Source organism: Cyprinus carpio, chromosome B13 (genome assembly GCF_018340385.1).
Source record: "Cyprinus carpio isolate SPL01 chromosome B13, ASM1834038v1, whole genome shotgun sequence".
In the NCBI taxonomy this organism is placed as follows: domain Eukaryota; kingdom Metazoa; phylum Chordata; class Actinopteri; order Cypriniformes; family Cyprinidae; genus Cyprinus; species Cyprinus carpio.
In genome coordinates, this window is record NC_056609.1 from 23,987,372 (window position 1) to 24,003,628 (window position 16,257).

The 16,257-nt window shown below is 33.6% G+C and overlaps 1 protein-coding gene across 4 annotated transcripts in view; it reads left to right on the forward strand.

Moving 5' to 3' along the window:
- The window catches only part of adgrb3 (adhesion G protein-coupled receptor B3), a 165,096-nt gene that overhangs the window by 102,170 nt on the left and 46,669 nt on the right, over window positions 1-16,257 (forward strand). For all 4 annotated transcript variants that reach the window (XM_042737387.1, XM_042737386.1, XM_042737388.1 and 1 more), the window contains 5 exons: window positions 3,962-4,070; window positions 8,780-8,926; window positions 11,264-11,339; window positions 15,040-15,142; window positions 16,124-16,167. In XM_042737387.1, the coding sequence (XP_042593321.1) occupies window positions 3,962-4,070; window positions 8,780-8,926; window positions 11,264-11,339; window positions 15,040-15,142; window positions 16,124-16,167 (479 nt within the window). The remainder of the gene's footprint in view (window positions 1-3,961; window positions 4,071-8,779; window positions 8,927-11,263; window positions 11,340-15,039; window positions 15,143-16,123; window positions 16,168-16,257) is intronic.

Here is a 16,257-nt window from a genome sequence, read left to right on the forward strand (position 1 = left end):
CCGCATTGCTGTCTTCCCTGCACACTTCAGCAGCCCAGCACTGTTGCCATGGAGAGGGATGCTCTCTGCTGTCCCCCAGCAGTCTGACCGAGGGGGGAGGGGGGAATGGGCCCTCAGCATCTCTCTTCCCGTCTGCAGCCTGTCTGATTGGCTTGGCCCAAGATCGGCCCCCATGCGAATGCAGAGCCCGACTCCTGCCAGGGGGATTATTAGATATGTGACTCCATCGCCCTGTTTCTGCACCTCACTAAGGGTGCTAATTATGAAATGTCACTCAGTGCTATTTTTCTGCACCCGCGTTTTGATTTTTTTATTTATTTTTTGTCTTTTGCAGTGGCTGCAATGTGTTTCTGTGCTTTGTTTGTTGTCACAGGGAGAGGGGGCTCAGATGCCAATGAGATGAGAGAAATAGGAAGCACAGTGTCATATGGAATGTAAATCCATACTGTAAATCTGCTGGGTAAAGGGGTTAAGACAACTTGGCATGAGAAAGTCTTGATTAAACTAGTACAGCAATTATTTTAGAATTATTTATATAGTATTATAGTGTTTTGTTTTGTTTTTTACATTTCTAATTAACTTTTATTTTTATATTTTCAGTTATGTTTTTGTAATTTTTATTAGTTTTTTATTATTATTATTCTTTAAAATTTTTGCATTTAACTTTTAGTACTTCAGCTTAAATATTTTATTTCAGTTAGATGGCTAGGCAACATTTCTCATTTTTAAAGTTTTTCATATAATATTTATATTTTATTTTACTTTAGTTTTATTTTAATTAATGCAAATATTTTTAATACTTCTACAGCATTTCTTAATGTTAATATCGACATTTAGTAATACATTTTTAAGCTATATTACAGTATAATAATTATATAAAAATACACAATAGAAATATATAGATATATACTATAACATTTTTATTAACATTTTATTAACAAAGGTTAAATGCTGTAAAAATATTAATGATTATTGTTAGTTCATGTTAGTTATCATTAACTACTGATGAAAAAGTTACCCATTTTTTATTGATGCACACTATTCAAAATAAATAAATAAAAATAAATTGTGACATCATGAATCCCTCTTACATTTCAACTCCTCTCTTCTCACCACTTGATTCCACTTGATGAATAAAATATTTCCATTCAATAGTTGACTTCAAATAATGATTAACTGAATATTTTTATTCTTAAATATCCAGTTAATAAGTCTTAAAAAAAACACCTGTTCTTGATAAAAGTTCTCCTAGTCCTTCTGTTCCCTCTAAAGATCTTTCAGACTTTCAGAGTGATGGCAGATGTAAATAGCCGAGTTCAGTCACCTGAAGGTCAAGGTTTGGATCAGCAGAGCGTGATGTTATTGACTGAAAGAGAGCAGGTACTTTGACAGGATGAGGCTGTGGAATCGGGAGGCGGTGAGCCACAGGCCTGAATTCCTCCACCACATTTGCTCTGACACTGATGGCTGGTCCTCTAGAGAGGCTCTGAGCCCTGCACAATCACTCTGCTGCATGAGCTTGTCTTTGTGAAGGACTGAGCAGACAGGATGCAGGGCTCTAAAGTGTGAGATACAGAGGAAGTGCCCTTTAAAAAGTCTTTATAGTCTCCTTCCAAAAGAGTCAGTCGGAGGGCTTTTACTAGGCTGACTGTTATCTGTCTATCTATCTATCTATCTATCTATCTATCTATCTATCTATCTATCTATCATTCTGTCGTTCATTCTATTGTTCCAACATTTTATTGTTCTTTCTATTGTTCTGTCTATCTATTCTATCTTTTTATTGTTCTTTCTATTGTTCTGTCTATCTATCATTTTGTTGTTCTATCTGTTCTACCATTTTATTGTTCTTTCTATCTATTGTTCTATCTATCATTCTGTCGTTTTATCTATGCTTTTATCATTTATTATATTGTTCCATTATTTTATTGTTCTATCTATCTGTCGTTCTATCTATCGTTCTGTCTGTCAGATTGTTTGGTCTGTTTGTCTAATGTTTGTTGTTTATTGTTTTTTTATTTTTTTTTTTTTTTTATTGTTCTTTCTATCTATCGTTTTTTTTTCTGTCTGTCTATTTGTCTGTTCGTTCATCCATCCATCCATCCATCCATCCATCCATCCATTCAACATCCATCTATCCACCCATCCATCAATCCATCCATCTATCCATCCATCCATCCATCTATCTATCTATCCTATCTATCTATCTATCTATCTATCTATCTATCTATCTATCTATCTATCTATCATCTATCTATCTATCTATCTATCTATCTATCTATCGTTCTATCTATCGTTCATTCTATTGTTTTTTTTTATTTTTTTTTTTTTATATTTTTGTGTTTATATGTCTGTGTTTCTATTTTTTTTTGTTTTGTTTTTTTTTTTTTTTTTTTTTTTATTGTTCTATCTATTGTTTTTTTTATTCTATCTATCATTCTGTTATTTATTTATTCGTTTCAAAGTTTTGGACCAGAGCCCTGCAGGGGCCTCAAATTTAGGCCCTAGCCCAGCCCTGGCCCGAGATGCTCAGGCCCTAGCCCGGCCCGTGTCTGACAGGTTATCAGAATTACCAGCCTGAGCACATCTTTTTTTCCCCTTCTCCCAAAACAGCTTATACTACTTTTCCAACTATTAAAATAGTTAAGTTTTGTATGTAATGGCAAAGTGATTGTATTTCATTTAGTTTTTTATTAAGTTAATATTATACTTATTTTAAAGTAATGACCAAGTGGCCAGCGGCAGACAGTGAGCCTATGTTTGATCAATTTAGCCTTCTCAAATCATCACGACTTGCCCAAAATAAAATCTATAGATATAAAACAGTATAAGCATATAACAATGTTTAAACATTGAACTTAGATAAATAAAGCACACTTTGCAGGATATGGAGGCGCCAGCGTGCTCCCTTGCATTTTTTTCAGTGAATACTCCATTATTTTTCCTCACAAAGGTAAGAGTAATACATCATTCGTAACTGTAAATGGTCTACTTTTATTTGCGTGCACTCACAATATAAACAATACGTTGTGCTTTAATAAAATAAAAAAAAACAATCATGATGCACTTTCTGCCGTCTCGTCTTGAACAGGAGCATTTCACAAAAATGAACCGAAACTCAGCGAATAGATGCCTCACAGACATGATAAATATATCTATAGAGAGCTTTAAATTACTACGTAACGAAATTAAAAAATAAAATAAACAATTATTTTTTTTCTTTTATATTATTAATATGTTGAGTTTCATTTCTTCGATTGAAGTGGTGGGGTGTGGGGTGGGATAGTTAATTCTTGCGACAGACTCAGAAAACACTATTTATTAGTAATATTATATATAATTCAAATATCACCTTCCTCTTTTCCCCTGACACATTTACAGTAATTACTTTTGCACATGCTTAGCGGGAAGCTTAAGCCTATTGCGTGCATTTGAGTGCAGAACTCTTCAGCTGTGATTAAGGCATGAATGCTGCTGCTGCTGGACACTAAACACCGTCGAGCCATTCTTGACAGTCGCGGCAGCACGGTCTCGTGTTGTTTCCACCAGTGAAGCAATTTTTTTCATCACTAATTGATGGATGTCTAAAATATAAAAATAAGGAGAAGCCTAAAACAGGCCCGAGGCCCGGCCCGCGTCTGAACTATGAGGGGCATAAAAAAAGTCAGTGCCTGTTAGGCCCGGGCTGAAATGCAGGGCTCTATTTTGGACTAGTATTTGTTCTGTTGTTCCTTCTGTTTGTCTTTTATCATTATTTTCTATCATTTTAGTCATCTTTTAGCTATATCCTTTGAACCCTTCAAAATTGACACCAAAGCTTTGATTTGATTTAATTTAATTTAAATATAAAATTGGATTCCAAATCCATCTGAAATCCATCAGGTTGGTATCTGTGTTTGATATTCATTGGCAAATAGAGTAACATTTCTCTCATTTGTCCCCTATGATTCTCTTTTCCCAGATTTACCCAGGGTCTGTGGAGCTCATGCAGGTCAGTGAAGAGTTCATCCACATCGTCGGGCTGGGAATGAAAGACTTCCACAATGCCTACATGACGACAGGAAACCTGGGTAAGAGAGCCGCAGAAACCCTTTCACCAGCCACCCGTCTTGCTGACTCTTCCCATCAGTTCTGTGTGTCGTCAGTAATTGAGGATAAATGGTGCATGGAGGGGGGCAAACAACTGCCAGTCAATAATGTTAATTAAAATCAAGCCCTTTCCACTTAATGTGCTAAATTCTAATGCAAACAGCCACATCTTATTTCAGCTCGGAAAAGAGAGGACTCCGTGTTTGGGTTTGGTTATATCTATTGCAGCATGCTTTGATTTTCATTTTCAAAAACAAAATCTTTTTGCCCCTTACCTGATTGCTTTTTTTATTTCTATTCATAAAGTAGGGCCACTAAAAGATAAAGCATGACTCATGCATTTTCCCATAAACCTCACATGTCCCTGAAAGAAATCCAGTGCTAAATGTCAGCTCGCGCACAAATACTGATCTCCCTTCCAGTCATTTGAACAAAATCAAAGTTAAATAGCTAAAAAAAAAAAAAAATGCTTTTGATTCCGGTGATGAAGCACATTTGCTTAGTTCTCTTTATTCGAATGCACAGAACATTGACCCATGAAATTACAATCTGCATGTATTGCAGAGCTCAACTAATATGAAATGAATGGATTAGGATGACTTTCCTATCTGTCAGCAGATACATAGAGGAACCTATAATGTTTGGAATGGTGCTTATGCCCAATATCATTAAAAAGGTACTTCCGTTAAAGGTCACCTTTGATATCTTTTTTAATGTTAACTTGTTTTATGTAGCTTGCCATAAAACATTGACAGGATTGCGGAGGCATGACGTTATGTACAGTACAATGACGTATCCAGAGATTTAAAGCTTAGTCTTGCTTAATATGGGCAAAAACCTGAAATAAAATTTTGTCTCAAATTATACATTGCATTATCAGATTTTGTATTGTTTTTTGGCACTTTGGTGTCTCATGACTTTTTTGAAAGCAGTTTAAGTATTGAATTTAATGACCTTGACCTTCTTGGCTGTATCCAAACAGCTCATTTAATATTAATTTGGACCTTCTGAACACCTTTCATTGGCCATTTTAATAAAAGTGTTTCAGGCCCTATTTTGTGTCCCATTAATGGAAGTGTCATTTATATTCATTTACCTGCTGACTGTCACATTTATATAACGAAACCACAAAAAAAAAAAAAAAAAAAAAATGTTAGCAGAACAGATGGTTTGAGTTTTTTTTCCAGGCAAGAATGAATCTTCATCAAGCCAGTTCAGACATGACCACTACATTTCAGTGTGTAAGATAAAATGCACAGCCAGAACATCAACATCATGATGCAGGAGAGCTATAAACATTTTAATGTCAGCCACTGACAAGGCAAAGTAAACCTGTGATTGAAACTGCTTCTTGTAGTCTGAAGGTGAAACTGAGTGATGTTGCATCTTCCAGCTGCTGCTGCAGTTACAAAAGCATAAAGAGGCTTTAGTAAATCACTCATTATGTCAACATTATGTTGATTTGTAGCCCACTTTTTATTATCTAATTGCCAGCCATTTAAATGAAATGAATTGTAAACTAACTTTGAAAGGGCTTCATTCAGAAGCATTGGATTTGCTTAGGATGGCATTTAAAATTCCACAGGCAGTCCTGCTTAAACTTATGACCCAGTCATTTCATTATGCAGCTTCAGTATCAACTTTTTTTTTATGTAAAAAAGTGCTTTCAGTTCTTTTCAACACAAGGCGTAGTATTAGCCATATCAAGGCTCCATTAAGGATTCAGAGGTGATATTGATATGGGGAAATGTATTACAGAAAGGTTCTGTAAAACAAAACAATAAATTCAGAATCCAAGTTATACACATCAGTGCTTTTGTGATGGTGATTGTTTGGAATAATTAAGACTTTTTAAAGTTTTTGTGCGTTTTTGTGATTTTGAAAGACGCCTCAATCTCACAGTTTATTTTTTTAATGAAATATTAATTACAATTGAAAATTTAAATATTATTACAATTTAAAAAAAATTATAATTTTATTTAAATGTTTTAATTTACAGCAGTAATTATTTCAGATTTCTATATATATACACACACATACGCACGCACACACGCACACTTACACACATAATTATTTCAGATTTCTATATATATACACACACATACGCACGCACACACGCACACACACACACACGTATGTATATATATATATATATATATATATGCATATCATAATGCTGTTTTCGATTCATTCGATTCATTCGATTCATTACAGGTAAAATTACAAAAATATAAAGTAAATCCTTATTTTTTCAGCTTTTTTAATTTCCTTATCAGTGAAATTAAACAACTATCTTAGCCAGAGTCTGCTCTCTCTTTGATTAAAAGACCAAAACAGTACTGCTTGTACTAGCCAAGTGAAAATCATCTGTCATAGTAAGATATTGCATTATCATTTCCAGCCAAATTTATAGCACGTTCTTGACACCACAATAAATACCTTCTGTCAACGTGACACACTGTTGCGTCTGCTTTTAGCCAAATAACCTTGATTGCAGAGGCTCCCTTTTCTGCGGCATGCCTGCTCGTAGAATAAACAATGACTTTGTCTTAGTTGCAGTTCTTTAAAGCTAGAAATGTTATTTTTTTAATATGTTTAATGGACATTGATTTGGGTGCATTGATTGGTCAGATGCGTCGAGAGACCCTGTTGTCTACTCCAATAAATACTCTAACCTTCACATTTAGCCGAGATTACACTCAAATCTTTGACGTGACAGAAATGGCCTGTTATTCCTCCATAGGATCCAGTCATTAAGCTCATTAGTTACAGGTGGGCGCAGGTGCCGATGCCTCCTGGCTGGGTTCCCTGAGGACCGTTACCCACAGCGGCGTCTCAGCACAGACTTGAGCAGGATAACAGCTCTGAGCACATCCCAACTAAAGAGATCTCACACACAGAGGGAACCGAACTGAATAAATCACTGTTGCAGGAGATGATTAGAATCTGTGTATATAAGAGGAGACCTTCACTCCACAATACTGTTCTTCAACTCTGATGTGCAAACTCTTCTGTTTTTTTAATTTGACTGTTCATTTTGCTTTTGGTTATTTTAGGCTGTATATTACCCAGTTTTTTAGCTGCAGAATTCATGTTGGATACCTGAGCTTACTTACTTGTGTAGTTAGGGATGCACAATATTAAAATGGTGGCTGATATGATAAGCCAGTAATTATTTTTTATCCTATAGCAGATTAACAATAAATGTCAACATTTTGTTTACATTTATTAAAATACATGAAAAATACTAAAAAAAAAATCAAATCAGTCATTTTAAGTGATCCAAATAAATGTGGGAATCACAATATTATAATGTACAGTATTTAATAGTGTTATTTAATTATTAATATTTTAAAAAAAGATTATTTACTGATTTACTAAAAAAGGAATAGTTTTTTCTTCAAATGTTTTTCAAAAGTTTTATGCTGTTACATTTATGTTGTTATGTTTTTGTTTTTTTACATGAATATGTAATAATGGCTGATTTTTTTTTTTTTTTTGAATTTTGAAATGTTTTTTCTAAAGTCTGCATTTCAGGCTCCCAAAACGCTGTTGCTGTGCCAATGAATGGCCAAAATTCATAAACATTTTCAGTTTTTAGTTAAAACAGTGTCATGTAAACACCTCTTAGATGTTCAAATTTAGATGATGACAAAGGTTATCTAAATGTAAAAATAGGAGAAATAGGCATGCACAATTCATCATCCAACATCAACTAATACAATAAATGGGGGGGGCATTTATTAGTAACATGCAGCAGGTAAATGAAGCAGGATTCCTTCTGTGAGTAGAGAAGCCTGGATGGAAGTAAAGATCACTTAAGGGCCTGTGATGTCTTGCTGTTTTAGAGCTTAACGTGTGAGCTGCTTCACCCAATGTTCTTCAGTTTTTCCCCGTGTGCTCCTGTGACTAATGCCCTCCTCCAGCTCCCCACACACAACAGCTGGCAGCACTGCCACTCTCCTCCTCCTCACAAACACACGCACACGAGAACCCTGTGCCCGCTGTAGGATGGTCCTCACCTATACCTCAACGCTCATTACCTGACAATTCTCTCTTCTGATGCACCAGAGTTTGCACCATTAAAATGGTATTTAAAAGCCATTTTTAAATTTAAATAAAAAAAAGTCCTAGAATTTTAAGTAAGATTGCAAACATGATTTGAAATAAGAAAATGGGCAATATAGTTAAAATTGAATGCTTTTCATTGAAATTCATTAACTGTAGTTTTTTAAAATGCAGAACAGAAATGTACATTTATTTGCCTCTGTTTCTTACTAAATAACATTTAAGTTTATAGACCATCGTAAAGAACACTTAATATCCAAGAATACTTTTTTTTTTTTTTTTTTCTTTTTTTTTTTTTTTTTTGCAATTTATCTTCCAAATGACACCAAACAATAAGAAAAGTTCTGGCAAAATGACAAAAATAAAGTTCTGAAATTGAAAATGACATCACGGTGCAGTTTGATGTTAATTGTTTTGACTGCTTTGTGCTTGGGTTTAAAAAAGTCTAATTATTTGTTAAAAATATATTCTACGTATTATGGAATAAATAGGCATAATTAGTCAAACATTATTGATGTAATTATGTATGTTTTGTTACAAACCCTGTGTTAGACTTCCTGTCTTGAAAGTGGATGGGGAATAAACTGTCACTTATCTTGTTTTTTCTTGTGCTTTTTTTTAGTTGCAAGTATAAAGAGGCTGCCTGCAGTATCTGTGATGACAGACATTAACTTTCCTATGAAGGGACAGAAAGGGATGGTGGACTGGGACAGAAACTCAGAGGACAAAGTTGTCATTCCTAAAGGAATCTTTGTGCCCCAGACAGCAGGTAATGTACATGATGCTACACTGTTGAAGTTGATGATACTGAACATCTTATGTCTTGTATAATAAGGTTACATTAAATAGATTGTAAAAGCCAGTTTTCATTCGCCACAAAACAGGCCATCAGCATGAGAATCAAGCTGTCAGTGAACGGCAATAGACAATCTTTTTTCCAGAAATAATGCTTTGAGTTATATAATTAATGCAACAAACTGCATGTTTTAGGCTGACATTGGATGCATTTTCTTTCTGCTATGGAAATAACATCAATGAATTCAAGAAAAACCAGCATGATATATAATAGGGAATAATAATTGGAGTTTTTCACACCCTGTTAACATTTTGTTTAGTTCTAACAAGTAATAAATCTTAAACCCTATTTGTTCAAGGAATATAGGATGAAACAGTAGTTGGTATATCTGTCTTTTTTGCAGAGTAGTGCATACATTGATGTAACACAAGTGATTCTTTAATTAGAGTTACTTTTGTGAAATCTTGAAAATTGAGCAATTTCAAAGCCAGAAATCAGGTGAAACTCATAAAAATTATATTTTTGGTTGGTGTTAATAAATACTGTACACTTAAAGTGAGATTTTTTTTTGTTGCGAGGTAGAATTTCACACTAGATTTTAACACTTAAAACATTAAACATTTGGCAGACGCTTTTATCCAAAGCAACGTTGCATTCGTGGGTTTACACTTTATCAGTTTAAGCATTCCCTGGGAATTGAACTTATGACCTTGGCATTTGCTAGTACATTGCTCTACTCTTTCAGCTACAGGAATATTTTTAATTGTATGTGCTAAAGTCTATGTTGGAGACAGACAGTAAAGTTAAAGAATAAATGAAGAATCACCCATATATCTCCTTTTTTATTACTGATTATATTAGTGCTGTCAAATGATTAATCTCAATTAATGGCATCCAAAATAAAAGTTTTTGTTTACATAATATATATGTGTGTACTCTGTATATTTATTATCTATATATAAATACACACACATGTATGTATATATTTAAGAAAAATATGTTACGTTTATATATTAAATATATTTATATATATAATAAAAATTACAGGTTTATATATATATATATATATATATATATATATCTATATTTTTTTGTATGTGTGTGTGTGTGTGTGTGTGTGTGTGTGTGTGTGTGTCTGTGTGTTAACTGCAGCATATTTTGTGCATATTGACCAAACGTAATACATAGTTTTGGTAGTATTATTTATTTTATTACTTCACACACACACACACACACACACACACAAACAAAACCTCAAACCATCAAACCTACATTAAATATTCCTTTTTTGATGAGTAGCCATTTAATATGCAAGTGAGATACAGTACAGCAGGGCAATGTAAAAATTTTACATTTGAGGTTTTGATCACCCATTTGGGACTTATTTTGCAATAATGACTTACTGTATTTTCTCTGAAAATACATGAAACATGAAAACACTTTGTCGCTTTGACTTTTTACATTTAAAGTTTACAAAGGAAGGCGTTTTCTGTTATTTTGGATCATCAGAAGGATATTAAAAGTTTTGTAATCACTACCATATGATTGTGTTAAAATTTCAAAGCGGTGACACAGTGTGACCGCTTAATGGGATAGCTTTGAGATTACAAGATTACATGTCAAGAGCTTGCCATTTGCCTGTTTTAGAAGAGACTGCACTTGGTCGACCACATCAATTCAGATGACACAGCACTCGCTGTATCCTCTCAAACAATGATAGTAAAGAGAGCTAAGCACCAGCGCACCAGACTATTTACTTAATTAGGGTGATCAGTCTTATCTGAAGTGTATCAGAGGGAAGTAATGAAGGATTGATTTAATACATAACTCACTCCAGCTTGCCTTGAGCTTGACTAGAGGGCTGTACAGAGCTGTCTGAACCAGGATTAGCCTTCCTGTCAGCAGAGAAGAACTTTGCCTTCTAGTTATCAATAACCTTGCTAGTATAGCCTGATCTACCACTTTATTTATTATTGGCAGGAGATTTATGATGGATTAGCTGTCAGGAATATTGTTTGGCAAGAGATCTGATATTTAATAAGTATTTTGCAGGTTTAGAGGTTAATTAATTCCTGTAGCTTTGAAAAAAGAAATCTTGTTAAATTTCTTTGGATTAAAAGATCCCTACATGGAAGTGGGAAGGTATTAAGACTCAACAAATCTGCACTCCAATTTATCAAATAATCATCCATGTTGCTGAGTGAGAAGTTGAAAAGGGAGTTGAGAAAAACAACTTTGTATGGAGATGCTATTTGATATGATTAGATAATGTAATGATAGTGTCATCTAACCTAGATTGTTTTCCGGCAGATATGGATGGATCTCCTGTGTTCATTCTTGGAACGGTTCTCTACAAGACTCTTGGTCTTATGCTGCCTGGTCCTCGGTAAGACTCTCCAGTCATTTAGATGAAATATTACAAAGATATCATAATGATATTATAGAGGAGAGATTCCCATACCCTAGGGACTACTTACTGTAAGAAGGTTTCTACTTGGAAAGATTTGGATGTATTAAACCTGTAAAATAGAAAAATGACTTGATTAAAATAACTTATCAGGAGAGATTTGATCAAAGTTTCCTTTTTTAAAAAGAAAATCAAATAGTGTGTGTAATGTGTACAAGTTTATGAATTTATGACACCCATAGAATATATATATATTTTTTATATCAATTATTTATTTTTATTTAAGTGACTAAAAATGAACAGTAAAACTGGGTAAATTCTTGAAATGTGATATTTTAAAATATATTTTAAAACTACTTATTGTCATTCGGCCAAATGTTTGGAATGTACTACAAAAGTTATTGAAACTGGAGACAAATATTCCAGTATGTGCATTTACAAAAAATTGCTAGTTAGTGCTCTGACCTCGACTTGTAAAGGTTTTAACTGAGATTTATTCATTTTATGTGCTTTATGTATTGTAATATGTTTTTTTTTTTTTTATGTTTCACAAGAGATCTTAATTCTCCTGCCAGGCTTTTATTGAAAATAAGAACTGGTTCTTAATTAACTTGCCTGGTCCGTTCGGCTCTAAATAAAAAAAATTATATATATATATATATATATATATATATATATATATATATATATATATATATATATATATTAATAATTGAAACCTTCATGCTGATGTGTTGATATTTGTCCTTTTATGCTTTTTATGTATTCTTGTCATATATATATGCGCTCATAAACTTTTAAGTTTTAAAGTTTTAAACAAAGTTTTTTTTCTGTAATTTTTTAGCATAGGAATTATGCTGCAATCATGTTGGAATTACTGTAATTTAGATTTTCAAACAACCATTAAGTTTTATCTTAGAAAGCTAAGACTGTATGATGTCATTTAACAAAAATGACAGCAGCCTCAACAGTTAAAGGAAGTTCACTTTATATTATAGCCTGTGTAACATGGTGCTCTTTCCTTGATTTTAATTAATATAGTGATAGATTGTGCCAGGTGGCTTGATTTGGCGTTATGGATGTTGCCATAGAAACTAAGAATTTCTGTGCCTGAGGATGTGAACTACTCAAAGTAGAATCTCTGAGTTATGATCTCGTAATTTCTGCAGTTTCACAATGATATAATTGCAGCAGTTTTCCAAGCTTCACATGTCAAGTGCAGTCATTGTTTATTATGGTGCTAATAAGGAATTTGTCCTTGTATGAAGCTCAATTATGTGACTAATGTGTTAAATCCTAGTGACAAATACTGTAAACGCAAAAAACACAATAATTTGTTTTTAAGGAAGCTGTTTTTTTTTCAAATTCCTTGTGATTTTCCTCTAGTCCTTAATACAGAAGTTGGTACAAACAAACTACAGTGTTTTCACTCCCAGCCTAAATGTCAGAATGAAAATTCTTGGTAATTCTCAGAGTCCATCTTGAAGCTCGGGATCAAAACCTTCTGTTCCATTTGAGGACTTCTACTCGAACCTCCAGAGACACACGGGTCAGGACAGACCTTTCCTGGTGTGGCTCTGAGCTGTCAGTCAAACCTCAGCAAACCCGAGTATGATTCCTCCATGGAATTCCCACTGACAGGGAGAGAGTTCATGGAAGAACAGAGAAAAGGGGCGGTCCTCTGTTTTTGAGCAATGTTGGATTCACCAAAGCCAGTAGGGAGATGGAGATCAGTACAAACAGTAGAAGATAACAGAAGAAAAGTGTTACAAAGAAACAAGCGAACAAAAACAATGCAACATAGCAGAGGGACTTGTAAAGACAGATCATGTTGTTGAACAATCACAAGACAAAATACTCTAGTGTGATAGTTACAAGAAATGTGTGTTTTTTTTTTAATTATTATTATTTTGGAAAAAAATTATATTGGATTTTATGTGGAAATTTATACCAGAACGTCCAAACTGTTTCTTTTTTTATTCTATATGTAATGAAAGTAATTAGTCACTATGGCTTTCAGATACACTGAGAAAATAAATTGGTGTAGAAACAATTTTTACCCAGAAATTGCTAATCAATGTATACATTAGTAAAACATAATCCAGTTATCATCCAATAATCTGTTTTATTTACAGCTCAGAAAAAAAAAATACAGTGTAAGATTTTTTTTTTAGTTAATTTTTTTTTCATTTGTTTGTGTACATTATATTTGTTTGTATTTTGTATGATGTTGTTGTTTTGTGGAGCACTTTAATCATACCTTTATGGTGCTGTTTTCTGGTCACCATTTACTTTCATTATATGATAAAAATCTTGAACATTTTGTTAAAAACTTATTTTGTGTTTTAGAGGGGTGTTGCTAGACCCTTTTTACTGGGGCACAAGCCAGTGAACCTGAACGGCTTGTAAAAGACTGTCTATCCATTTATATCCAAAACAGTATTTAAAAGGATAATATCAAAATATGGGCTCACTTTTTTGATAGTGGGCCTGTGCCCCAATTCTGATGAAACGCTAGAAATGATGACATGATGGAGTACATAATTACAGAATTGTAATTTTTTTTGATAAGCTTTAAGAGTCTTGTGTTATTTCATGCCTTTCAGGCTGTGTGGACAGTCATGACACCATGCAGCACCACTTCTGCTTGATTAAATCAAACCAAGAGGCTGGTTAAACATGCACGGATAATGTCTTTGATCCAATCTGAACATTTATTTCGAATGGAATAATTTTTGCCTTTAGGCTGATCTACTTACTGACAAAGACAAATTTATTTTCCATGGCAAAGTTTTCTCAATTCATATGCATTCTGAATACCATAACCAAAAATAAAAAGAGTGTGACAGACTGTAAAATAATGTGAGGACTGAGGAGCATATGTCTCAGATGTAGCTTTTTTGTAACTTTTGAGAAGCTACTTGTTGGGCATCCATTTTCTGTCTTTGCTTCTTTTTAAATGGACCATGAAATCATGCCCTAAACAGTTCAAGTTGACAAATGATATACAAGGAAAATTGGTTTAGTTTAGAGGAGGAGGAAGCATGCAAGGAGAGAGATACTTGAATCTTAAAATCAAAAGGATTTTGCACCCCTGTTGCATTACATAAGAGCACTTGAATGTTTACAATTTATGCCAACCAATATTAGTTTTAATCATGAAATTAAAAAGTAATAAAGTACATAAAAGTACTTGACGTAACTTTTTGGGTCTAGTGATGACAAATGACTGCTTTTCATCTCTATGTGATCGTTTTACCCAGAGGCGATCATTTCGAGTTAATCAAAAATGATACAGATTTCAATTTGTCAATGTTTAATATATTATAACTTTGTCCATCTTTAGAGTTGGAAGTTAGAGTTAGAATTTGTTTATAGTCTAATTATTTCACCCTCTAAAAAGTAGTCAAGCATATCATCATTTCTGGCCTCTGCTAATAGAAAATATCTTATTTGAAGTGAAATACCAAAAATAACGACCTCACACCGATTTTCTAAACTGAGTCCAACCTGGAAAGACAGTTCTGTGCTAAATGAGCCATTTCCATTAAAATGCTCAGAATGGGGTGTTTAAACAAAAATCAATGCTGATGATAATGGAAGTATCGAAATGAATGAAATTAGCATTTCTCTTTCAAGCATGAACTGACTGTTGAGTGTGGTTTGATCTAACCCACAGGAATAACACTGCTGTGAACTCGAAAGTGATTGCTGTGACTGTCCGACCAGAACCCAGGGTTACAGAAGCCCAGCTGGAGATTGAGTTAGCTCATCTAGCTAATGTAAGCACCAGTCAGATCTCAACACGCTTCACAAAAACAATCCACAGAGGCTAATTAATGCTGACATGGAGGTCACATTTATTTTAAAACCTCCTAGTTTTGGACTCTTTTACTGTTTCACTGGTCTGTTGGTTTAAGGGGCATGTTAATATGCCATTTATTTTACACAAGGGAAGGAATCAACTGCCTTTATGTCCCAGAGATCCTCCATCAATGGAATATCATCAAAATCGCTTAAATAAGTCAGGTAGAAAATGACATGCTTCTTATGTGGATTTTTTACAATTATTTATTTATTTTATTTATTTTGTTTTTTTTTTAATAAAAATTACAAATACTTTTTTACATTAATTAATTAATTAATTAATTATTTTTTATTTTTTTTTTTTTTTTATTTATTTATTTATCATTTATTTTTCATTTATTAAGTTCAAAAAACACACCTAATTGTGACACGTACCACACATACACACACACACACACACACACACACACACAAGGTTCTGCAGCAAATGTTCTATTCTGCATTAAAACAAATACTTCCCATGTAATTGTGTAATTGGTGTAAAAAGCAAAGAAATATATGGCTTTTTAAACCGAGACTAGAAGAAGAAGAAATGTGGTCTTCTGTTCCTCTTTTAATCACTACAGCCAATCAAAGGGAGCTCTACAATGCCTGTGTCATTTGTTTCAGGCTCATTAATCAACAGACAAATAGCTGTAATTAGTCCAATAATTAATTTGTCATCACCAGTTATTTCTCTCCTCATTGTGTCATCAAGATATGACCCGATGATTACAGTGGGAGATCTTTTCTCCACATGGCTTTTTTCCCCTTTCCTGTTTATCTTTTAAATAACGAGACTTATGCTTTGAGATATTGGCTATCGTAGTGAAAATATCTTTTTATTAGCATGTACTGTGATATGTCTAATCATTGTGTTGCGTGTCCAATCACAGTTTGTGTTTGTTTTCTTGCAGGGAACAATGAATCCGTTCTGTGCACTGTGGGACAGCTCTATTATGTAAGTGAAAGTCAGTTTTATGTCTTCAAGATTGTGTTCTGAATTGTGAAAATGAGCCTTTAATACAATAACTTCATGGCCAATAATAAA